This window comes from Grampus griseus, assembly GCF_964374135.1.
Source record: "Grampus griseus genome assembly, chromosome: 6".
Taxonomy (NCBI): Eukaryota; Metazoa; Chordata; class Mammalia; order Artiodactyla; family Delphinidae; genus Grampus; species Grampus griseus.
Genome location: NC_139000.1, coordinates 80098144 through 80124539, shown reverse-complemented (window position 1 = coordinate 80124539; position 26396 = coordinate 80098144). Strand labels below are relative to the sequence as shown.

At 39.6% G+C, this 26396-nt stretch overlaps 1 protein-coding gene across 7 annotated transcripts in view; it reads left to right on the top strand.

Annotated features, from left to right (window-relative positions):
* UBAP2 (ubiquitin associated protein 2) overlaps positions 1 to 26396 on the top strand; it is a 125868-nt gene that overhangs the window by 86016 nt on the left and 13456 nt on the right. For 4 of the 7 annotated variants that reach the window (XM_082656202.1, XM_082656201.1, XM_082656207.1 and 1 more), the window contains exons 9-17: positions 131 to 196; positions 4842 to 4894; positions 7924 to 7991; positions 10002 to 10194; positions 13886 to 14099; positions 17083 to 17360; positions 18002 to 18171; positions 22039 to 22252; positions 26133 to 26172. In XM_082656202.1, coding sequence (XP_082512328.1) covers positions 131 to 196; positions 4842 to 4894; positions 7924 to 7991; positions 10002 to 10194; positions 13886 to 14099; positions 17083 to 17360; positions 18002 to 18171; positions 22039 to 22252; positions 26133 to 26172 — 1296 coding nt within the window. Of the gene's footprint in view, positions 1 to 130; positions 197 to 4841; positions 4895 to 7923; positions 7992 to 10001; positions 10195 to 11265; positions 11392 to 13885; positions 14100 to 17082; positions 17361 to 18001; positions 18172 to 18932; positions 19047 to 22038; positions 22253 to 26132; positions 26173 to 26396 lie in introns of those variants that run through there. The other 3 variants (XM_082656203.1, XM_082656205.1, XM_082656206.1) reach the window with 3 other exon arrangements.

The window sequence follows — 26396 nt, the reverse complement described above, 5'->3', positions numbered from 1 at the left end:
CTTGGACACACAGCATATACTTAGTTTGATGCTTTCCCTCCTTCGTTTAATTTGCTGACCAATTTCTTTTCTGATGAATACCTTAATTGTTGTGATATGTTAAAACCTTCCATTTTACATTGATCCACAGAACTGGCATCAAATGCTCAAAATGTAGCTCAGAATCTGCCAAACAAAAATTCTTTGGGACTCAAAGGTATGAATTTTTTTTAAAATTTCTTAGTTAAGAATCTGATAAAATGCTTAAAATATCTTCCATTTTTATCAAGGCTAGCTAATAAAAATTCATCAGATGAATGTTTGTGAACTATATTTCTACAACTGCTTGATAAAGTAATTACCAGCTTTTGATAATAGAAGTGTTTTTCACATTGGCCTTCAAGGTGACACAGATTTTTGCATCACTGCTGTCCTTTTTTCTGTAAGGCTGCCTTATATGTCCTTTTGATAGAGGGCTAACATCAAGTTAAACTGAACATAAAGCATACATCTCAAATTTATTGTTTTAAGCTAGAAATAAATTAATGTCATTGAATTTTTCTCGTATGTTTGATGTGAAGGTCTGTAGGTCTACAATGGGGAGCAAGGTCTTCCTGTAAAATTTTAATATTCCAAAATAAGATTTTAGGACCTGACTCTGTATTCTTCTGTATCTAATGTCATGTAGTTTTTCGAGTCCGTGTATCTAGGGTGGGTCACTGCAACAGCTTGACCTTGGCTGCTGACACGGGGCTTGACATAACACCATACCATGTTGGACTTCTGCTTACAATTTCATACGTTGTCTTCTGCCTGCTTTTAAATGTACTCGGGGCTTTCCTGTTGGCGCAGTGGTTAAGAATCCACCTGTTGGTGCAGGGGACACAGGTTCGAGCCCTGGTCCAGGAAGATCCCACACGTCGCAGGGCAACTGAGCCCGTGCGCCACAGCTACTGAGCCCATGCTCCCTAGAGCTGCAACAAGAGAAGCCACCACAATGAGAAGCCTGCACACTGCAACGAAGAGTAGCCCTGGCTTTCTGCAACTAGAGAAAGCCTGCGCGCAGTAATGAAGACCCAATGCAGCCAGAAATAAGTAGAAATAAAATAAGTAAATGTACTCAGCTTCTCATCCTCTTCTACATGTCTAAGTTTGCATTTTAATTATTTTCATAATACTCCTCTCTAAGTGGTAGGCCAGTCTCTTTACATATCATGTATAAGAATGTGTATTTTAAATTAGTATCACTGAATTGTACACTTAAAAAATGATTACCGTAGTAAATTTTATAAGTATTTTGCCACAACTTACACATTTTTGGGGGGAAAAAAAGGATGTTCTGAACTTTAGGTTAATTTTAATATTTTATAATTTTTTGTAATGCCTCATCATTGTTTCTCTCCCCTGGAATATCCCTTCTTTTTTTTGTTTTTTTTTAAAAATATTTAGGGCTTCCCTGGTGGCGCAGTGGTTGGGAGTCCGCCTGCCGATGCGGGGGACGCGGGTTAGTGCCCCGGTCCGGGAAGATCCCACATGCCGCAGAGCGGCTGGGCCCTTGAGCCATGGCCGCTGGGCCTGCGCTCCGCGGCAGGAGGGGCCACAACAGTGAGAGGCCCGCGTACTGCAAAAAGAAAAAAAAAAATTATTCATTCGTTTATTTATTTGGCTGCACCAGGTCTTAGTTGCGGCATTCGGACTCTTAGCTGAGGCATAAGGGATCTAGTTCTCTGACCAGGAATCGAACCTGGGCCTCCTGCATTGGGAGCACAGAGTCTAACCACTGAACCACCAGGGAAGTCCCGAATATCCCTTCTTAAATATCTGTTCAGGTATTTTCCAGCCTTCAAGGTTTTTGCTGTGATTCATCTTCCCCATAAAGTTTCTCTTAGCTTTCCATAACTTTTTCATCCTGTAAATTTCCAGTGTATTAATCAGATTCATGTAATTTATATATCATTCAGTAATATACTACCCTGATCACTCCCTAAATTTTTACTTGTCTTTTCAGTGAGATATGACTTTGATACCTAGCATCATGCTTTCTTTACATGTAGGCTTTTAACCCAGGATTAGTTGGTTGATGATTGATGATGAAAGGTTCCTAAGGAAAATTCACCATAAATTGTTTCCTGTTATAATCTTAGTTGCTTTGAAGGTGAAAGTTTTATGAATGACTTTTGAGGCTTTTTCTATTTCTTGACTAGAGTGTTCCTAAATCTGCTTAGAATGAGCCTCAGCTTTTTATAGAATTTGTAGTCTTTAGAGTACTGTCTCCTATGATGAATTTGACAGCATGAACACAGGGTAAGTTGGATGGAGGTGGCACCAAGACCACTATGTACCGGCCATCTTTGAAATTAGTCCACTTGTAAACTTCTAAAACTATGCATGTACTTAGACAAAAGTCTGGAAGGAAATATAGTAAAAGGTTGGAGATTATGTATAAGTACTTAAGAAAGGCACTAGTTAGTACTTAAGAAAGGAAGATGATATTGAATTATAGCTGGATGGCTTGTGTTGGATTCATTTAGCTTTGTGTACAGTGTGCTAAGAGACCTGTGCAGGGGTCTGGAGATCCAGGTTCCAGTACTGATTTCTGACTGGGACTAATTGCACCTTGTGTTTCTTCACTTAAACTATTACGTTTTTCTGCTTTCGTTTATGAAAATATTTTAATTCAAAGAGATGTTTTGGGGGCACATAAATTGATAGTTGTTTTGTGACATTTCTGGAGAAATTATGGAAACCATTTAAAGATATGATAAATTAGCCAAAACAAAGGATCAGATTGTCAGTTCAGATATTGAAACCTGGGACTTCCCTGCTGGAACAGTGGTTAAGAATCCGCCTGCCAATGCAGGGGACACGGGTTCGAGGCCTGGTCCGGGAAGATCCCACATGCCGCGGAGCAACTAAGCCTGTGCGCCACAACTACTGAGCCTGCACTCTAGAGTCTGCGAGCCACAACTACTGAGCCTGCGTGCCACAACTACTGAAGCCCGTGCGCCTAGAGCCCGTGCTCCGCAGCAAGAGAAGCCCCCGCAATGAGAAGCCCATGCACTGCAATGAAGAGTAGCCACCGCTCGCCACAACTAGAGAAAGCCCACGCACAGTAATGAAGACCCAATGCAGCCAAAAGTAAATAAATAAATTTATTTTAAAAAATATTGAAACCTTTATCTATCAAACTTTACTGTCATTTCAAGGATACATGCAATTGAGAGGGACAGAAGAGCAGGGAGTTCTTCCCTGCAGTGCATATGCCCTGTGATCCACAGTATAGGTGAAGTCTCTAAGTGGTGTGTGTAGGTTTCTCACACAATAGAGAATGTTTTCAGGTTTGAAACATCTCTGTTTTATAATCACAGAGTAGCATATCTGGGGTGGTATTTTACAAGGAGCCATGCTCCATAAATCCATAGATTCTACTTTTGTTTGCCATGATCAATCTCAAATTAGGGACATCCTATTGAAAGCATTCCATAGAAAAGGACTCTTTTCTTAGGTGACACCATCAGTTTAGTTATTAGGTTATTGACATGATTCCAAGGAAATTAGATCTGTTCATCTGCCTTTTTCCTTCAGGGGTATGCCCTTCCTTTTCCCACACACAAACCTCATTGTAAGTCAGATTCTCAACTTATTTCTTCCCATTGAAGGAACTGAAAACATTCACAGTCCCACTTCATGATTTTGGTTATAGTTAGTATCTTGGTGTGCTTCCTTTTAAAAGCATTTTATCTGAGTATGTGTTTGCATGTATGCTTTAAAATAATGGGAGGGCTTCCCTGGTGGCTCAGTGGTTGAGAGTCTGCCTGCCGATGCAGGGGACGCGGGTTCGTGCCCCGGTCTGGGAAGATCACACATGCCGCGGAGCAGCTGGGCCCGTGAGCCATGGCCGCTGAGCCTGTGCGTCCGGAGCCTGTGCAGTGAGAGGCCTGCGTACCGCAAAAAAATACAAAAAAATAAAAAATAAAATAATGGGAATATACTTATACAGAATCGCTAAGCACTAGTGTCAACATATCTGAACTCATGCTTTTCTTTAAAGCATTTAATTGTTTTATATATAAATGATTGTTCTGTAAGAACTGTTTGAGCACATTTTCTGTACCTGCTTATCAGGAGTTAATAGCCACATACTTTACATGAATAGGACTAATGTTTAGCTTTGCTAGAGACCTATTAGGAAACCATACAGTGGAACTAATATAAAAAGCATACTTCTCGGGTCTTTCCTGATGGCACGGTGGTTAAGAATCTGCTCTGAGCCTGTGCTCTAGAGCCCGTGAGCCACAACTACTGAGCCCAGGCGCTCTAGGACCCATATGCTGCAACTACAGAGCCCGCATGCTCCACAACAAGAGAGGCCACTGCAATGAGAAGAGTAGCCCCTGCTCACCGCAACAAAGCCTGCGCACAGCAACGAAGACCCAGTACAGCCAAGAAAAAAAGAAAAACATACTTCTCTAAATTTGATAATCCACCTGAAATGAGGGCCCAAAGCAGAGCTGCCTTATACTGAATTGTGTTCTCTTTTAAATAATATATATCATAAGGAACTCCTTGTTAAACATATTTGTTTGTGCTGTGCCATACTTTCTTTCTTAAGGCAGAATTGCTTGGATATCATCCAAAAGCAATCTGAGACATTGCTTTTGAGTTTTTGTGGATAGTACTTAGCCAACTTGCATTTGAAAACATGACTGATTTTCTTGAGATAGATTAAGAGCCTCATATTTCTTGGATTGTAAAGTATATTGCTGATGGTATATGTGATATATCTTGTGCCGTACACAGTAGAGAACCACTTGGAATCAGACATTATTTGACTTTGTGGTGTAAACTGTGATTGTCAACAGGGTCCTGGAAGAATTCTGTGGACGAGTGGACAACGGAAGACTGGACTGAAGATGTAAGTGTTTACACTTACAATCACAGACTTCTGTGATTACCATGTTTTTTTTAGCAGATGCTTCTCAGAAGGAAGTTGGTGTTTTCAGGTTTTTGCGAAATTTGGTTTTAAAGCAACCGTTTAAAGATGACCAGGTGTTGGGGCTTCCCTGGCAGTCCAGTGGTTAAGACTCTGTGCCTCCAGTGCAGGGGGCACAGGTTCAATCCCTGGTCAGGGAACTAAGATCCCACATGCCATGTGGTGCGGCCCAAAAAAAAAAAAAAGACCAGGTGTTAAGTAGGAGTGACATCATTTTTTTCTCTATCTTTGTTTTATTTGGCCTGATAACTAGCTGATGCTATTATCCTGGCCTGTGAACGATACTTACTCTTTATAACCTTTTTATTAAAGGAGGCAGTCTATGTTTGGGGTTTATAGTTGAAATTAACCTGAATAAATCATTCTGGTTCTAGGCCCAACCAATTCCCTTTTCAACTAGACTGGCTCTTTTTGTATTCATTTATTCCACAGACATTTTTGAATATACTGTACTAGCTTCTGGGTAGTGTTGGTCTCTAGGTTCTGTGTTCAGCATAAGATATCTTAACTATTTTTCTGTTTCACTCTTAAGGCCCAGAACAAAAGTATGTACATGTTAGTTACAGCTGACATTGGAAGGGAGAGAATAAAGGGTTTACAAGTATTGACCTTTAAAGTTGCATAAAGTGATGCAGACTTTGAGATTTTATTTTTCTTTTTGAGATTATTCCCCCTCTCCCCATTTTGTACTCACAAACAGTTTTTAAAAAGAAACAAAAGTGCACTTGTGCTTTCTTTCTTTTTAGCACTATTTTATCTGACTTGTTAGGGAATGAGCTGGGTAGGGCATGAAAAAGAAAGATGCTCATTTGATTGGAATTTGGGAAATTTAGGGTTTTTTATTTTCTTCTGCTACATACTAACCATAAGTCCTTGGGGTATGATGTCAGCAGGCTCTCTGTTACCTGTAATCTGAGGAGACTGAGTTAGATGGGTGGCTATTAGAATCAGTGGAGGGATGGTACCAGTGATGATAGGAAGTGAGAGTGAGCAGCCTGTGGACACCATACCTTATTTCAAACAGAGCTGTCCTACTTTTAAATGTTTTGTGTTACTAGAATTTTTGCTAAGAGTTTGTTGGGAGAAAAAAAGGCTTCCAGAGCTAAAAGCTTTATATCTCCTTGCCTGTTGTCTGGGTCAGTAGGCAGGTTAGAAAGTCAACAGGCTGTCAGAGGGCAGATGACCCGTATTCAGATTCTAGCTGGGTTGACCTGTTGACCTCAGATGAGGCATCTTTCCTTTCTGAGCCTCCTATTTTTCATCCCCAAAATGAATATCATAATAACTGTCATGCCTAACTGATGGGATTTTTCTGTGCTTCAGATGAGGTCTTACGATGTAAATCTGCTAACAAGCAGTTCAAATGTACACACATATAGGCAGTAATATTCTGCTGTATAGACCATATTGAATCACAATATAATTACTGAAAAGAATTACAGTAGGGAATTTGGGCATCTTCTTTTCTCGGGAAATATCAAAATTACTTCAGAGTTTTCTGACATATACAAAGTAACGGTGATTGAAAGGTGAGTAATTTAAAATGCAAATCCTAAATTCCTTCTAGAGCTTAGGAGAAGAAAACTGCAATTTTCTGTACTCTACCGGGTTAGATAGGATTTCAGTGATAAATGTAGTTCTCATTTTCCTTGAACTTAATATTTTCAAGGCTTTAAATCTACTCTATTGTTACTTTTAATAGAATTACTCCTTAATTGCTTCTGTCTTTGTCTTAATTTAATTTGTAAGATTCTTTAAGGCAAAAATGGATTTCTTAGAATTCTTAAGATACTACCTTGGATTAGGGTGCAGCATAGCATAAGCCTTTCTTGTTGAAACAGTATAATCAATTCAGCACTTTTGTTTTTATGGAGAATGAACATCTACTGTCTGCTCTGCCCCTGCCTTAATATCAGTGTCTTAGGAAGTCTGATTTTATGCTGGGTTTCAGAGTTCTGAGACATTTAGCATTGTTAAGAATTACAGCAGTCTTCGAATAGCATTTTCATTAATTTTCCACATTATGTCATTAGATCAACAAAATCGGCCTTTAAAAGCCCATGCCCCACTTTGAAAACATAAAAAGAGTCTGCCTTTCAATAATGTCAATTGAGGTTTCAAGAAATTTTATCCTGTGTGCCTTAAAAGTACCTTAAAACAATATGCATGAATCTCAACGCAATTATGTTGAGTCAAAAAAGTCAGACAAAAAACACTGTATGTTTAAAAAAATTCCACTTAAAATTCTGGAAAATACAGCCTGATCTGTAGTGACAGAAAACATACCGGTGGTTTCCTGGGGACGAAAGTGAGTGCTCGAGGAATTGATTACACAGGGACAGGAGCAAACTTTTAGGGTAATAGATACGTTCATTGTCTTGATTTGGTGATGGTCTCACGGAGTACACATATGACACAACTCATTCAGTTATTCGGTTTGAATATTCGCAGTTTATTGTATGTGTTATACCTCAATAAAATTATTTTGATAAAAACAGTAAGGAAATCTATGACTAGTAAACCTATTACTAATAAACAAAATACTAAAACCATCTGTGTTTGGGGAAAGAGAACGTCAATTATTTTGCCTTTTCAAACTTTCCTACTCCTTTTTGGAGTTTATAGTAACATTAGTGGTGGTTTTTATTGGTGTTCTCATTTTATATAATGTGAAGTAGAATAGTGAAACTGGGACTTGAACTATGGCACAAGGGTCTGGCTTTACTACTTCACTTTCTTGTTTCGCTGATGTGGAATTCTTTTGTGGGATTATCAATCTAAATTTGTCTTCACCATAAGAAAACTATGTGCCATAATCACTTGTATATTTCTTTTCCTTTGACCACCTTTTGGGTGAACTAGAATAAGAGTACCAGTGACTAAAAATTGTCAGGAATTTGATACATTTTGATTAAAATAAGATTAAAATATTTTTAATCCTTTCATAACAGCTTTCTGAAACAAAGGTCTTCACTTCCTCATCTGCTCCAGCAGAGCATCTTGTCACACCTGGGCAAAGGTAAACGCTTTCCCCCACCTTTTGTTTTTTAGTCAAAGCATAATTGAAATTTCTTGTCTCAGGAGAGTTGTTTTCTTCCTCAGATCTCTTTCTGTTTTTTAACCCTTTTCTTGACTCTCTTTCTGTTTTTTCTCTTTTTTGTGTGAGACTTTTATTTTATCCCTAACTTACTTGGTGAGCTGACAGAGCCTCCATCATTTCCTAATTTGTTGTGATCAGTGATGAATTAAAATAGCGATTATGTTTGTGTTAGAATTTGTGACAGAGATAATGTTAAATCTATTTAATGGTTCTTTTTTTACTTTTGTAAGCATACTGTTTTTGACAAATAAACTTAACAGAACTATCCTTTGGTTTCTTCATATAATACCATTTATTTAGATCTTCTCAGGGTAGTACAACTTCTCATTTTATATGGGTTCTACTAGTTTTAATCTACTGATTTCATGGATTACAGAAAAGGAAGGAGCTTTTGGGGTAATAGAAACATTGTTAGAATGTGTGCAGAATTGAATTATTGAAAAGCATTTATTTGCATCCTAAAAACCTTTGATTATGGTTTCAAAATGCAGTGATCTAGAAGGATGAGAGCCTTGATATATATGACATCTGAGCATTGAAGACAGTTTTGAGCCCAACATGCTCAATCTCTTGCTAAATGTGATGGTTATAAGACTTCATTATAGGGAAATAAAAACGATCAAAGGTTATGTCTTGCAATATATTTTGTGAATTGCTCAGAATTTCCCCTAAACGGATATAACTTCTGCATTGTATTTAGTACTCAATGAATTTGATAGGATCATTTTCATTTAAAGAATAAGAAATGGACCTTTTCAATGGTTATTTTTCAGAAGACAGTGCTGGACTGTTTTTCATGCATATGTCTTATCAATCTTTTGGAATCGAACTTGGTTCTGGTTTTTTTAGTAATGGAACTTTTAAGATGGGTCATATGTAATATAACCACCATGGATTTGTATCCCTAGAATTAGGCTGTCATAAGTTAGAACAGTAACTTGGGGTCCAAAATACTGGATCCCATAACTTCAATCCGGTTATGGGAACATGAGAGTTGGTAGTGGATAAGGAGAGAAACTTCGGCCTAGGAACTTTGCTATATATCACAAGTGAGTTTTGAATTATTTGACCTTCTAGAATCTGCCTCACTGGCATGGTGAGAGTTTCCGTTAGGAGAACTGCCTGGGAACTGGCCTTTAAAAAGATTTAATGGAGCAAATTATCATGTTAGGTCATCCTGTGGAGAAATTAGTGGCTCATTCCCATGTCAAGTAGTATATTACTTGGAAGATCACTTCTTCCTCATGCTTTCAGGTTTTAAGACCATGATTCTCAAATTTGGATCTCTGTCTTTCTGGGGACGTTATAAGAATCCTAGTTAACAGAGTATTTGTTAATATATTGTGCATTTTTTCCTAAATATTTAAGAGAGAAATTATATGAGATTTATATAAATGTAAATATATTATTGGATAGAATGCAGAACTTATAGGAATATTTATGATAAATGTCAGACTGCTTCAGTGGTCTAGTACGGCTTTGGTCCTCATTCCTCAAAAATATGGATTCCCTCTCCTTTAGGGAAGTTTAAGAGAGACTGGTTTCAAGTGATAAAGGGAGCCAAATATTCTAAAGGAAACAAGCCAAACTTGAGAGAACTGTTTAAGTGTACTCAGTTGCTCCAGGTTTTCCAATCAGTTGTCATTGTGCCATTTCTGTGGAAACATCTTAATGCACCTTTTCGTTTCTCTTCTCTGCAAAGCCCTGTTTCACTCTCTGTGGCTTGGTATGCTTTTTGGGGAGGAGGAGTGTGTGGCGGATGATTGATTCCCTGCTTTTGGCTCCCTTAAACTCCAGTTTCCAAGGGTTTTTGTCACTGCGATTATTTTTAGCATGAACTTATTACTTAATATTGACTCCCTTCTCAAATTCATTTTTTTGGTGAGATTTGCCTGTGACTCATTCTTCATTTGCTTTTTGTCTGCTTAGTGTTGATCTGGTAGCCTTGCTCCAGAAGCCTGTTCCTCACAACAGTCAAGCCTCAGAAGTCAACTCCTTTGAAACTTCCCAACAGCAGGGCTTTGGCCAAGCCCTTGTCTTCACAAATTCTCAGCACAACAGTCAGATGGCACAAGGGACTGGCAGCTCCACTGCTGTCAATCCCTATCCACCTCAGAGTCTGGTAACGCACTTTTATTTCAGTATGGGATTTTAAGGAATGTACCCATGAGCAAATGTATTCTAGAATGACACATGCCTTATGGTTATTTTTTACATATAAAAGTTTCTACACTAGATCTCAGTCCAGAAAACAATGATGTGATAATTTCCAAGCACATATCTGATGATGCCATGTGGAATTCAACTACTGAGTTTTCTGGATGAAGATAAAAATACTTCTTTATGATTCATTGAATTATGAATTAGTTTAGTTATAATCATTTAGTTAGGCATCCTTCTTACTAATGATTTTTTTTTCTTGGATTTTGTTTCAAAGTCTGTCTCTGTACTTAAGATGTTAAATTTTCATTTGTTTTCCAGTTTACTTAAATGCTAATGTTTGTGAGTATTGGCTTGCTAATATGCAAGAACAGTTTTTTCTAGGTCTGCCTAGGTTCTTATATTTTTTTCATTTTTATTTGTTATTCCAAAAAATTATGTAGTAGAGGCCCTTAAAAATTTAAATGCATTTTCAATGGAACAGTGTCATCTGTTGCTGCATATATGACTCTGGCTCCCATAAGAATTAAACTCCCGTCAGAAAGTTCAGGAACCTTTAGTGAAGCATATGAAGATAGGTGATGGGAATAAAAGAGCATAGAACGTGAAAGAATGTAGCTGCAGAATGGTGAACTCAAGTCCCTGTCCAAGTGTGGGCAGTTCTGAGTTGGCAGAGGGGAGGTTGGAAGGACTACAGATCCACAGCTTTCCCTAGTGACAATTACTTTTGTTCATTCTTTGCTGTGTCTTACCTGAAATCTACAGTTGAAATGGAATTTCTTATGAATACGATATATGATAATCACCCTCTCCCACTTGACTCAAAATCCTTTGCTGTTCCCTAAAAAAATGGAGAATTGAATATGTAAACTTTTCATTGCTGTCTTCTACTCTACATAGTCATGTCATGTCAAGTATAACTGGCTTGGGAACTTGACATTTTTAGTGCCATTGTTGATAGTGTTTGAGAGGGTATCAGTGCTTGAAGTCGGACAGGCCCAAGGCAGGGTGCTGTCTCTGTTTTGAGAGGGCCCAGTAATACCCCTGAGTTTGATTGAACCATCCAATTTCTTTCCTCCATCTGCCACTGGTATACTGATGTGATGTCCTTGCTGACTTGCTGGAATCATAGTCAGGCCACTGAGAGCGTAGATAAGACGTGAGTTGAGTTTTTGTTTTTGTTTCTGCTTTTTACAGCATCCCCCAGGTATGTTGCTTTTTGTTGTGGACAACATCTGGAGAAACTGGAGTAAGAATTGTTTGTTTAGCATATTAGAGCAGTGGTTCTCAACCCTACTGTACTTTTTTTAAAAAAAAAATATTTATTTGGCTACATTGGGTCTTAGCTGCGGCACACGGGATCTTCACTGCAGCATGCAGCATCTTTCATTGCAGTGCACGGGCTTTTCTCTAGTTGTGGCGTGTGGGCTCTAGAGCACGCAGGCTTAGTTGCCCCACAGCATGTGGGATCTTAGTTCCGCAACCAGGAATTAAGTGTCCCCTGCATTGGAAGGCGGATTCTTTTTTTTTTTTATTAGAAAGTCAACAATTTATTTAATGGATTGGGAGATTAAGAACATACTTTTTTTTTTTTTTTAACATCTTTATTGGGGTATAATTGCTTTACAATGGTGTGTTAGTTTCTGCTTTATAACAAAGTGAATCAGTCATACATAAACATATGTTCCCATATGTCTTCCCTCTTGTGGAAGGCGGATTCTTATACCACTGGACTACCAGGGAAGTTCCAACCCTACTATACTTTTATAATCATTGGAAAACTTTAGTTAATAGCAACATTAATAATGGTAATAATAATAAAATTATACCAGATTCTACACAAGACCAGTCAGAATCTTTGGGCTTGGGCACTTGTGTGTGCTTATGTATATGTGAGTGCATGTGCACAAGTGTACCAATAGACACATTTGTAAACTGCCCCCATTGATTGAAATGCATAGGTGGAATTAAAGTCCTGTGCTAAGTGTTACCTAAAGCAAGGTGCTAGTCATTGATGCAGTGATGTCATCGTGTTGTGAAACACACAGAAAGTGCGTTAAGATTAAATGCTGAAACAGGATAGAGATTAGGTCAGAAAACAGAGAAAAAATAGAAGCATCATCCAAGAAGCCTTTATTGAGCAAGTAGGCTTGAGCTGGGTTTTGGCGGATTTATAGCAACATAAGAGTAGTGTAGCGGGCAGCATGAGCACAGAATCAGGAGTAGCAATAAGTAATGTTAGCACAACTTTCTAATAGAAGCAGATTCTGTGTTTGATGTGCAATAATTGCCGACAGCCTAGTTTTGGAGAATTTGGATATCTTTAGAACAACTGGGATAGATAGTCCATGCCTTTGGGAATTGATAGCAGAAATAATTCTGCTCTCTAGATCTGACCTCTTGATGAAATGCAAATTGTTTCTATTTTTAACCTTTAAGATGGTTATGGAAAGGTTTTTTTTTATTTTTTTAATGTTTGCTTGTTTACTTATTTATTTATTTATTGACCACACTACACGGCATGTGGGATCTTAGTTCCCCAACCAGGAATCGAACCTGTGCCCCCCTGTAGTGGAAGCATAGAATCTTAACCACTGGAGTGCCAGGGAAGTCCCTGCAAAGTTATTTTTGACAAAGGACTTAACCTTTCCAGAAACTGAATGATCGTGATAAGTAAAAATGCAGTTGATCTGCAACTGTATGTTGTCTAGTCATAGGCTTTCATTCGCATTGGGAGCGTATTTGGTGTAGTTAGTCATCTGAACACCTTGAAATAAACACAGTAGTGTCTAGGGAATCTGCTCAATACACAAATACCACCTGTGTAATTCATATCTGATTTTAGAATACAAACTTTTTAAGTAAGTACTGTGACCTGCGTCTGATCTTGCCGGGTGACCCGATGGCTGATCTTTCTGTGACTAAACCTATTAAAAACATTAAAAAGTTAAAGACTGTATTTTGTTTTTCAGGCTTGTCTCTGTCATTTTATTCATGGTATTTCTCTTTACTTTAAAAAGAGTAGTACTGTGTTTGTGAACTTGTGACATCACTTTTTAAATAAAAATCAATTTCTTAAAGTCTAGGGCAAATATTCCCCTTCCCTCTAACCTCTTTTTAAAAATTATTTATTTATTTATTTTTGGCTGCGTTGGGTCTTCGTTGCTGCGCACGGGCTTTCTCTAGTTGCCGCGAGCGGGGGCTACTCTTCGTTGCGATGCACGGGCTTTTCTTGTTGTGGAGCATGGGCTCTAGGTACGCGGGCTTCAGTAGTTGTGGCACGTGGGCTCAGTAGTTGTGGCACGTGGGCTCAGTAGTTGTGGCTCACAGGCTTAGTTGCTCCACGGCGTGTGGGATCTTCCCGGACCAGGGATCGAACGCATGTCCCCTGCATTGGCAGGTAGATTCTTAACCACTGCACCACCAGGGAAGCCCCCCTCTAACCTCTTGTATCAGAATCAGGAAGGACTGTTGGATTTATGTAGTCAGATCTTGTAATGTTTTCATGTAGTATTTACTCAGATGATTCTTACTAATTCAGAATGTTTTAGGTTATAATTTTTTAAATCCTTGTGAAAATACATGGTGTGTTTTAGAGCCTGTTGTAGAAATTCTGTATCGCTGAGGACTTTTGCTTTTCTTTCCCTTTAAAGTCATCCGTCCTTGGTTCAGGATTTGGAGAGCTCGCACCTTCCAAAATGGCAAACATCACCAGCTCCCAGATTTTGGACCAGTTGGAAGCTCCAAGTTTGGGCCAGTTTACCACCACCCCAAGTTCACAGCAGAATAATACAGGTCCTCCCACAACCGCTTCTTCTTGGGACCTCAAGCCCTCAGCATCCCAGTCCTCAGTCCTTAGTCATTTTGGTAAGTGTATTTTGGTAAGTGTGGTGGTTTGCCCCTAGTGAGGACATGCCGAAAATTAGCAGAGCAGGTTGACTTTTGCACACTAATGTGGATTTGACCAGACATATTTCTTTTTTAGTAGAACTTCTGCAGAGTTGCTGAGTTAAATCAGTCAGCTTGGCATTGTATAAATACCTGCATTTATTTGTTAATAATAGTAGTAGTAGTAAGTATATACCTTGAAGAGATGTGCAAAAACATGGAAATATTCATGCAAATATAAGGAAACAACACTTTGAATAAATGCCTAGACAGATTTTTTTAGCTTTATTAGAATAAGAAGGTGGAATGTGGACAACACTTTAAATCACATCCTCTGGTTGCTTTCTGATTCTAACACATGCATGTATCCACCATGATTTGGTCCAGCCTTAATGTCTGTGGTTTATAATTTAAAGGCATCATGTGTAAGTTGGATGTTTTCTAAGCTGTACTCCCATAGACTTTTTGACATTAAACCACCATTTCTCACCAACACACACATGCCACAATAGCAGGGGGTTACTTTAACCATAGGGTCAGCTGTCTGGTTTATGTTTAGGGTGTATTGAGAGACATGGAAGCACATTTCTCTGCTGAATGAAATGGTTTACTGTTATGGAAGTACCTGAGACTACTCTAGGTTTGAAGTCGTGTCTACCAAGGAATTCACTAAAGATTCAGTGCCCAAGGTTTTTACTGGGGGGCTTGGTTACATGGGCACCCTCCACCTAGTACAAACCAAAATTGTAGGATCCCAGAAGGAAAGCAAGTATTCAACATAAACCACATTGTACAAATAATCGAGGAGCAGAGAATCCCTTTTATCAGTTAGAGTGTAGTCATCCTTTGTCTAGAACATACCAAAATTCCCTGTTCCCAGACAGAAGCTGAGAGCCCATCTGCAAGCTGGCATTTCTGATGGCAGCTATAGGCCTCCTATGTATGTTAACTTTTTTCTGCACACTTAACAGATAAGTGGTGTGAGTTTTTAGATTTGAGCGTGCTATTCCCATATTCTTTAAAAGCCTGTTTTCTTTGTACATGCCTCTAATATCAAGCCAAAAATAGATTCATCTATGATGGAAATATACTAAGTCATGGGATGGCAAACCTTCAACTGGATTTGCCACCGTTTGTGTAAGTACACTTTTATAGGAACACAGCCACAGCCATTCATTTCTGTTTTTCCTATAACTACTTTCAATCTACAAAGGCAGAGTTGAGAATTTGCTAACAGAAGGCCTTCAGAGCCTAAAATATTTACTGTCTTGTCCTTTGCAGAAAAGGATTGCCAACCTCTATCCTATATGACAGAGGTAGCATTTCAACTCAATGGTGGAAAGATGGTTTATTTCTGTTTGGTAACTGGCTGGAAAATGAAGTTGGATCCCTAACTCCCACTCTTCAGCAAAGTGCCAAATGAGTGAAATACCCAAACATAAATAATGAATCTAGAACAATAATAGAGAAAAACATGGGAAGATTTTGATATACTCTGTGTGAGGTAGACCTTTCTAGATATGATAGGAAACACCGTAACCAAATGAAAAGGGAGACAACCTATGAAAAAAAAATTTGTATCATAGGCAAAGGGCTAACTTCCTTAATATAAAAACTAACTAAAAATCAAGGAGACCAACAACGAAGTAAAAAAATGGTCAAGAGAGGGTATGGACAGAGTTCATAGGCAAAGAAAACTTAAGTGTATGCAATGATTTTTAGCCAAACATATCATTTTTTAAAAAAAATTTATTTATTTTTGGCTGCGTTGGGCCTTCATTGCTGCGCGTGGGCTTTCTCTAGTTGTGGCGAGCGGGGGCTGCTCTTTGTTGTGGTGCGCCGGCTTCTCATTGCGGTGGCTTCTCTTGTTGCGGAGCACAGGCTCTAGGAGCACGGGCTCAGTAGTTGTGGTGCACGGGCTTAGTTGCTCCGCGGCATGTGGGTTCTTCCCGGATCAGGGCTCGAACCCATGTCCCCTGCATTGGCAGGCGGATTCTTAACCACTGAGCCACCAGGGAAGCCCTGAAACTTATATCATTTTAATTTGTGTCTTTTCTGCCATTTTTCCACCAATCAAACTAGGAAGGATAAAAGTGTGGTATTGCAGTATGTTAAAAAGTTTGTGTTCTGTCTATGGATAGGAATTTTGAAGTGTTTGTCAAAATTTAAAATATAGTCACTCTTTGAACCAGCAGCTGTATTTTAGCAATTGATCCTACAGATATACTTGCACTTGACCAAAATGTCTTACGTAGAAATATATTCATTGCAGCATTGTTTTTCATAGCAAGAGATTGGAAAACCTAAAAGTTTATTAATACAGTACTGGTTTTAAAAATCAATACCTATGTATGATGGATTACTTTGTAATCATAAAAATGAAGTAGCTCTTTATACGTTAATGTGGAACAGTCTCTGAAAACTAAATGGTTTGCGAGGAAGCAAGATATATGTGTGTGTGTGTGTCTCTATGTATATATACTGAAACAGTATATCTGAAGATATTCAAGAAACTGGGTACTGTGTCTGCTTCTGTGGATCAAATTTGGGGATGGGGTGGAAGGGTGATTTGTATTCACATCACATTCATGTGTATTTTTGTACCTTTTAGATTTTGTAATATCCCATATGTTACTTACTGGAAAAAAATCAATAAAATAGTTTTCAGAAGTTAATATAAAACACCTATTCCCCACCCCATATGCTTTAGCATAAACTGAATCTCCTCTCTTCATAAGACATTAGCTACAAACCCATTCAGGTGTTCTTTTCAATCTATCATATACCGGTTGTTAAACATTATAGACACACGCACACACCACGTTTGGGATTCAGCTAGAAGACGGTTGGGAGAAGCTAGTGATGACAGCAACCCTTCAGCATCAGTGCTGGTGGAAGAGGGAGCTGTGAGCTCATGTGCCTAAATGATTGATTGTTGCCCCCCACCCCCCCACCTTCTTAGACTTCAAATCTCAGCCTGAGCCATCCCCTGTTCTTAGCCAACTGAGCCAACGACAGCAGCAGCAGACTCAGGCAGTCACTGTTCCTCCTCCTGGGTTGGAGTCCTTTCCTTCCCAGGTGAAACTCCGAGAGTCAGCACCCAGAGACAGCAGTACCTCCACTGTGAACAAACTTCTGCAGCTTCCCAGCATGACTGTCGAAAACATCGCCGTGTCTGCTCACCAGCCACAGCCTAAACACATCAAACTCCCTAAACGGCGAATACCTCCAGCTTCTAAGGTGGGTCTTCCATCGTGAAGTCACAGTCCCAAAGATGGACGTATTTTAGCACTTAGTTCCTGTGGGATTTTCAAGTACATAGTTTACTGCTTTATGAGGACTCAGTCATTTCTGAGCAACTGGGCTAATATAGAGGGAATGGGTTTGTGCTAAGAGACAGGGACTGTGCATTCAAATTACAGGTCTGGCTCAGGAAATCTGATGGTCTTGTGTATTTAACTCAGGACCTGCTGTTCTTACGTATTTAGCTGTGTTCTGTAGACAGAGGATGAGTGGTTCGTTGACCAGGTAATGCTTTCATTAGAGGCCCCTCTTCTTCACTCATCCTTCACCACAATCCTCCCCCCTCTCTTTGCTCAAAGAAGTAGTTGGTGGCACTGACCATTGTCCTGTTAACTTTTTTTTTTTTTGGTCCTGTTAACTTCTTAATTTTTCTTTGCTCTGTTCCTTTCTCTCTCTTAAAAAAAAAAAATCATCTTCCTTTTTCCTTCCTTTCAGCCTTTCACTCCTTGTTCCTCAGGCCTGCCCGCAATGCCCTGGGAACCCAGTGCTTGTTAGCTTTGTAGGCCTTGGGACTTGGAATCTCTGACCTCTGTTGCTGACATCATGGTTTTTTCTGTTGCTGACATTTGCTTTTTCAGATCCCAGCTTCTGCAGTGGAAATGCCTGGTTCGGCAGATGTCACAGGATTAAATGTCCAGTTTGGCGCCTTGGAATTTGGATCAGAACCGTCTCTCTCTGAATTTGGATCAGCTGCAAGCAGTGAAAATAGTAGCCAGATTCCCATTAGCTTGTATTCGAAATCTTTAAGGTATACAACTTCCTACTTCTCTCTCCGGTTTTGACTGAGTTAAGTCCTTTGCAAAGTAAAACAAAATAGAGCCTAAGAAATCACCTGGTGGAGAAAAGACACCCTGTAGTGATGGGTTTGTGCTGTCATCACCAGTATCTAATTACAGAACATTTCTTCCATCACCCTAAAAAGAAATCCTGTGCCTGTTAGCAGTCACTCCCAATTTCCCCCCTCCCCCATCCCCTGGAAACCAGTAATCTGTCTCTGAATTTGCCTGTTCTGGACACTGCACATAACTAAAAAAAAATGCAGTAAGTGGCCTTTTGTATCTGACTTCTTTCACTTAGCATCGTGTTTTCAAGGGTCATCCATGTTATAGTGTGCATGCATTTTGTTTCCAAATAATATTTCATTTTGCAGATACATCACATTTTGTTTATTCATTCATTAGTTTATGGACATTTGGTTGCATCCACTTTTTGGCTATTATAAATCATGCTGTGTGAAAATTCAGTTAAAAATTTTGTGTGCTTTAATTTCTTTTGTATATATACCTAGGAATTGCTGGATCGTATGGTAACTCTCGTATTTAACCACTTGAGGAACTGTCAGACGTTTCCCACAGAGGCTGCAGCGTTTACATTCCTACCAGTAGTTTATGAGGGATGCAGTTTCTATACATCTTTGTCAACACTTATTTTCTTTCAGTGGAATATTTTATAAATAGAGAATCCCAGATTTTAGATTCTATTTTATTAAATTTTTTACTTTCTAGAGCCAAAATCTGATAATTGCTTGAGTTCCCTTTTCTAAGGATGGACTCACAATATCTGGATTCCGTAAAGATTCTTAAGGATCCTTAAAGATGTCACCCTGCCTGTCAGTTAAATTAGGTGGGTCTAATTTGGGAGGGGGGAGGGGTGGTTCTTTTGAATCTTCAGTTGCATCATTTAAATAATGCAGTAGTAACTGTGATTAAAAATCTTCCAACAAACAAAAGCCCAGGACCAGATGGCTTCATAGGTGAATTCTATCAAACATTTAGAGAAGAGCTAACACCTATCCTTCTCAAAGTCTTCCAAAATATAGCAGAGGGAGGAATACTCCCAAACTCATTCTGCGAGGCCACCATCACCCTGATACCAAAACCAGACAAAGATGTCACAAAGAAAGAAAACTATAGGCCAATATCAGTGATGAACATAGACGCAAAAATCCTCAACAAAATACTAGCAAACAGAATCCAACAGCATATTAAAAGCATCATACACCATGATCAAGTGGGGTTTATCCCAGGAATGCAGGGATTCTTCAATATACACAAATCAGTCAACGTGGTACACCATATTAACAAACTGAAGGAGAAAAACCATATGATCATCTCAATAGATGCAGAGAAAGCTTTCAACAAAATTCAACACCCATTTATGATAAAAACTGTCCAGAAAATGGGCATAGAGGGAACCTACCTCAACATAATAAAGGCCATATATTACACATCCACAGCCAACATCGTTCTCAGTGGTGAAAAACTGAAACCATGTCCTCTATGATCAGGAACAAGACAAGGTTGCCCACTCTCACTGCTGTTATTCAACATAGTTTTGGAAGTTTTAGTCACAGCAGTCAGAGAAGAAGAAAAAGAAATAAAAGGATTCCAAATCAGAAAAGAAGAAGTAAAACTGCCACTGTTTGCAGATGACATGATACTACACGTGAGAATCCTAAAGATACCACCAGAAAACTACTAGAGCTAATCAATGAATTTGGTAAAGTAGCAGGATACAAAATTAATGCACAGAAATCTCTTGCGTTCCTATACACTAAGGATGAAAAATATGAAAGACAAGGAAACAACCCCATTTACCTTTGCAACAAAAAGAATAAAATACCTAGGAATAAACTTCCTGAGGAGACAAAAGACCTGTAAGCAGAAAACTATAAGGCAATGATGGAAGAAATTAAAGACGATACAGACAGATGGAGAGATATACCATGTTCTTGGATTAGAAGAATCAACATTGTGAAAATGACTCTACTACCCAAAGCAATCTACAGATTCAGTGCAATCCCTATCAAGCTACCAATGGCGTTTTTCATAGAAATAGAAACAAAAAATTTTACAATGTTTATGGAAATGCAAAAGACCCCGAATAGCCAAAGCAATCTTTTTTTTTTTTTTAAATAAATTTATTTATTTGTTTTTGGCTGCATTGGGTCTTCGTTCCTGCGTGCGGGCTTTCTCTAGTTGCAGTGAATGGGGGCCACTCTTCATTGCAGTGCACAGGCTTCTCGTTGCGGCGGCCTCTCCTGTCACAGAGCACAGGCTCCAGGTGTACGGGCTTCAGTAGTTGTGACATGTGGGCTCAGTAGTTGTGGCTCGCGGGCTCTAGAGTGCAGGCTCAGTAGTTCTGGTGCACGGGCTTAGTTGCTCTGCGACATGTGGGATCTTCCCAGACCAGGGCTCTAACCTATGTCCCCTGCATTGACAGGCGGATTCCCAACCACTGTGCCACAGGGAAGCCCCCCAAAGCAATCTTGAGAAGGAAAAACGGAGCTGGAGGAATCAGGCTCCCTGACTTTAGACTATACTACAAATGTACAATAATCAAGACAGTATGGTACTGGCACAAAAACAGAAATATGGATCAGTGGAACAGGGTAGAAAGCCCAGAGATAAACCCACGCACATATGGTCACCTAATTTATGACAAAGGAAGCAAGAATATACAATGGAGAAAAGACAGCCTCTTCAGTACGTGGTGCTGGGAAAACTGGACAGCTACATGTAAAAGGAATGAAATTAGAACACTTCCTAACACCATATACAAAAATAAACTCAAAATGGTTTAGAGACCTAAATGTAGGACCGGACACTATAAAACTCAGAGGAAAACATAGGCAGAACACTCTGACGTAAATCACAGCAAGATCCTATTTGACCCACCTCCTAGAGAAATGGAAATAAAAACGAAAATAAACACATGGGACCTAATGAAACTTGAAAGCTTTTGCACAACAAGGGAAACCATAAACAAGACGAAAAGACAGCCCTCAGAATGGGAGAAAATATTCGCAAACGAAGCAACTGACAAAGGATTAATCTCCAAAATACACAAGCAGCTCATGCAGCTCAATGTCAAAAGAGCCAACAACCCAATGCAAAAATGGGTGTAAGACCTAAATAGACATTTCTCCAAAGAAGATATACAGATTGCCAACAAACACATGAAAGAATGCTCAACATCACTAATCATTAGAGAAATGCAAATCAAAACCACAATGAGGTATCACTTCACACCGATCAGAATGGCCATCATCAAAAAATCTACAAACGTTCTTCAGAACCTAGGGGCAGGACAGGAATAAAGACACAGATGTAGAGAATGGACTTGAGGACCCGGGGAGGGGGACAGGTAAGAAGCTGGGACGAAGTGAGAGAGTGGCATGGACTTATATATACTACCAAATGTAAAACAGATAGCTAGTGGGAAGCAGCCGCATAGCACAGGACCATCAGCTCGGTGCTTTGTGACCACCTAGAGGGGTGGGATAGGGAGGGTGGGAGAGAAACGCAAGCGGGAGGAGATGTGGGGATATATGTGTATATGTATAGCTGATTCACTTTGTTATACAGCAGAAACTAACACCATTGTAAAGCAATTAAAATAAAGATGTTACCAAAAAATAAAAAGTAATGCAGATGATCCTGGATTGGATCCTGCACGAGAAAAATTAACAACTAAATAAATAATGCAGTAGTGTAAATTTGTAGTTACAGATATGTTTATTTAATTTAGAATATGACAATAAAGAGATGAAACCACTCCATGAAAACCTGTAAAGTGACACAAATTTATGTCTCATGTTTTTTATTCTTTGTAGTGACTCTTTGAATACCTCCCTAGCAGTGACCAGTGCAGTGCAGAACTCCACCCACACAACTTCAGTCATTACCTCCTCCAGTCTGACCAGCTCATCGCTGAGCTCCACTAGTCCCGTAACAACATCTTCCTCCTACGACCAGAGTTCTGTGCATGACAGGAGCGCGTACCAAAGCTCTGTGAGTCCATCGGAGTCAGCTCCAGGAACCATCATGGTTAGTGGTGTTTCCGGTTTCTCCTCATAGGAAATCCTATTTGGAGCTCAGTGTGTAGTTGGGAAATCATGCTTTTTGGCTAAGATTTCCTTTTAGAAATGGCTAACCTTTTAAGTAGAATCCGTATAGTTCGTTGGATTTGCCATTAGTGGCCATCTCATTTGAAACCTGTGTTTCAAGCACCCTTGCACAAGGATTGTGTGAATGGACCCAGACACTTGGTACATAGTGTAAGGATATACCCTGAGTTGTTCAGAGCGGCTTGGATGGCGTAGGCTGGGACTATAGTCTGTAATATTTCACTTTCCTGTAAGGCAAAGACATTCAAGCATTATAGCGAGAGCTACTTTAAAGAGTGGATGAGAACATGAAAATAATGAAAACAATTGAATTGGCATAGCAGAAATTTGGGTATGTTGTCTTTTCTTAGGTTTCCTTCTAAGATTCTGAGGAAATATTTATACGTATCAACTTAAGAGACTTTTCCTCCCTTCCTTTTCCATCTTTCATGTTAGATGTTTTCCTCAAATGTCTGGTAATTCCAGGCTGCCCACTTGATACTAAAAGGTTAACTGCCTGTGGCAGTAGGTTGTTGGATGTGGGCTTTCGTGAGGGACAGTGTGGGCGGCCATTTCTCTAGGGGTGGGGAGTTCCTTCATCAGCCCCTGTGGGCCTTTTCTGTTGAGTTTGTTTAGATTCTCCAGGGACTGTTCTTCTAGTCTTTTCCCTGTAGGACCTATACCTGTCTGTTAGTGTCTTAAGAGCCTAGTGCAGACAGAAGGCTGCCGTTGGAATAATTTGTTTTGTCTGCATTGACTTAATCTGTGTTTTTTTAATAGTACTCCTTGCCATGTGTTACCCTCTTGATGAAGTTTAGAGCCTGTGGGAGAAGGTGGAAGGGGGCATTCACCCTGCTGTACAGAGTTTAAAACATTTCTCCTATGTTTAGCCCTACCTCCATACCCACTTCCAAAGTTATGTGATATATATAAGTACTGAGTTGCTTGGTGTGGTTCTTTGATGTCAGTTGAGTGGTTTTCTGGTTTTCCCTACCAGTTGCTTATGATTTGGCTTTACCCGGTCAGCTAAGTCAGAGTTACTCTCTGGAATCTGCTTTCTACTGTACAAAATTTTGTTGCTCTCATTTTCCACCTGTATTTGCCTTTCTTGGTTTACATATTTTTAAAAAGCCGTGTATTCTTCATATATCTTCTTTAAGAAGTTTATTTTTGTGATTTCCGACATGGCAACCACTAGCCACATGTAGTAGTTTATTTAAATTAAATACACAATTAAAAGTTTAGTTTCTCAGACACACCACATTTTAATGCTCACTGTCTAGATATGGTTAGTCACTACAATATAAGACCAAGCACACACAGACAGTATTTTCATTATTGCAGAATATTCTGTTCCCGGGCTTCCCTGGTGGCGCAGTGGTTAAGAATCCGCCTGCCAATGCAGGGAACACAGGTTCAAGCCCTGGTCCGGGAAGATCCCACGTGCTGCGGAGCAGCAAAGCCCGTGCGCCACAACTACTGAGCCTGCACTCTAGAGCCCACGAGCCACAACTACTGAGCCTGCGTGCCACAGCTTCTGAAGCCCGCGTGCGCCTAGAGCCCGTGCTCCGCAACAATAGAAGCCACTGCTATGAGGAGCCCACGCACCGCAGCAAAGAGTAGCCCCCGCGCACCACAACTAGAGACAGCCAGCGCGCAGCAACAAAGACCCAATGCAGCCAAAAATAAATAAATAATTAAAAAAATATATTCCGTTGCCTTGGAACGTGCTGGTCTATAGTTTCTAAAACATAAATCAGACTGTGTGCTTAAATCTGTCATCTCCATGACATCTCAGTTCCAGCTCTAACTTTACCTCTTGTTCTGCTTGTCTGTATCACTGTTCACCTCGTTTCTTGCTCAGCTAATTGAACCAGACTTCTGATCTCTCCTGATCATCTGATACTTTATTTTTGTTCCCACCATGCTTCTGCCTAGAATTTCCCCCATCCCAAATAATATGGCTCCTTTGTTGTGTCAATTTGTCCATTGTTTGTGGAGTGTTTTGGTTTTGTTTATAATATTTTTTAATCGAAGTATAGTTAATTTACAATGTTGTGTTAGTTTCAGGTATACAGCAAAGTGATTCAGTTATACACATATATTCTTTTTTAGATTCTTTTCCATTATAGATTATTACAAGATATTAAATATAGTTCCTTGTGCTATATAGTAGGACCTTGTTGTTCTGTTGTTTGTATTTAAAAATGATTTTCTGGGGACTTGCCTGGTGATCCAGTGGCTAAGACTCCACGATGCCAATGTAGGGGCTCTGGGTTCAACCCCTGGTCAGGGAACTAGATCCCACATGCTTGCAACTAAGATACCGCATGCCACAACTAAGACCCGGCACAGCCAAATAAATTAAAAAAATGATTTTCTAGGTGGGATGAAGTGTTCCTAAGTTATGATGGCAGCTGTTTCGTTCCCCTTTTCTATTTTTTTTGTCTGGTGTAGTTTTTTTTTGTTTGTTGTTTGTTTGTTTGTTTTTGCGGTATGTGGGCCTCTCACTGTCGTGGCCTCTCCCGTTGCGGAGCACAGGCTCCGGACGCGCAGGCTCAGCGGCCATGGCTCACGGGCCCAGCCGCTCTGCGGCATGTGGGATCTTCCCGGACCGGGGCATGAACCCGTGTCCCCTGCATCGGCAGGCGGACTCTCAACCACTGCGCCACCAGGGAAGCCCTCTGGTGTAGTTTTGAGAAGACTTTGTATGTCAGGGTTTGTGCTGTCTTGACTGCACATGCTTGATGTCATGTGTATGTATTTACTGAATAGTGAACCCCCGTTGAGAGGGAGGCAAAAGAGTAGAACTTTGATTGCTCTCCACCTGTCTTTGTATATTGGTGTTTCCCTTTCTCTGACTTCAGTCTTTTAACTCGTTTTGTTTTTTCCTAGCAGTTCTGTTTTATTGTCTACATTTCTTGTAAATAATCTCATTGTTTTAAGACTAAATGTGTTGTAAATTAAGATTTTATGAGCAGAAATTGTACTGGATTTTGGTTAAGGCAGAGTCAAAAGCTATAAGGTTTGTCTTTTTTTTTTAAGTAGTTTTGACATTTGTGAGAAGGTCATTTCCTCAGCTTCCTTCTCCCATCCAGGACCAGTGTCTGAGCCCTGTAGGTTCCAGTGTCAATCACTCTTTGCCGGGTCTCCCCACCCAGTCTGTGGAAGTAAAGTTTTCCTTGTGAGGATGCCTCCTTCTGCGAGAAGGTTCCAGTGAAGTGCTTTATGGTTAACTCAAACCAGTTGTTTTCAGATTCTGTTATTTTTGGGACTGACTACCAAACAGTCCTAACTCACTCTTTCCCCACCCAGTTCAGAAAAAAACGTGTTTCAAAGTAACGTCTTTCTCTGAGAACCATTTTGTTAATAATATAAAATATGATAATTCCTTGTATGAAAGTTATCTTTGTTATAATTTGGAAACATTTTCTTTCTTGTATGGGGGGTACTCAGGAGACAGAATGTGCTTGAGACAGGAAGGCTTGTGGAGATTTCAATATAATGAGAATTCCTAAGTCCTTCCTATGGCTTAATAATTTTTAGGACTATTTCATTGCTTCCTGTGCTTTTGGTCTTATGTTTTATCCTTGTTACTTCCTTAAATACCCAGTTTGTTTTAAAAAAAATGTCAGCTTGTTGAGATTTATTAAGAATTTGTTGTATTGCCTCTCGTTTTATTAAGAAACAAAACAAAATAGGCCATAGTTCTTTGCTTAATTCATAATGCTTCATATGTTTGTGGCTAAATCCCGTAGAAAGTCATCTAGGTTGTCATTTGATTCTGCGGGTTTGCTTACTTTCTTTTCTCTTTCTTACAGAATGGACATGGTGGTAGTCGAAGTCAGCAGACAGTAGACAGTAAGTATATGAGCTAACTATTCTTGTCGTGGCTGGTGGAAACCACAGACAGAGAAAGAGCGTAGCTAATGTGATGGGAAAACGATTGGCCAATGGCTAATTCTGCAAAAATAGTCCTTCTACATTTTTTCTGAGAGCTATGTCTGATCCATCGTTGGCATCATTTCTTTGCGTTTTGAGTTTAGCTAGAGATTCCCCGTGACCAGGTTGGAGCTGATGGTGTT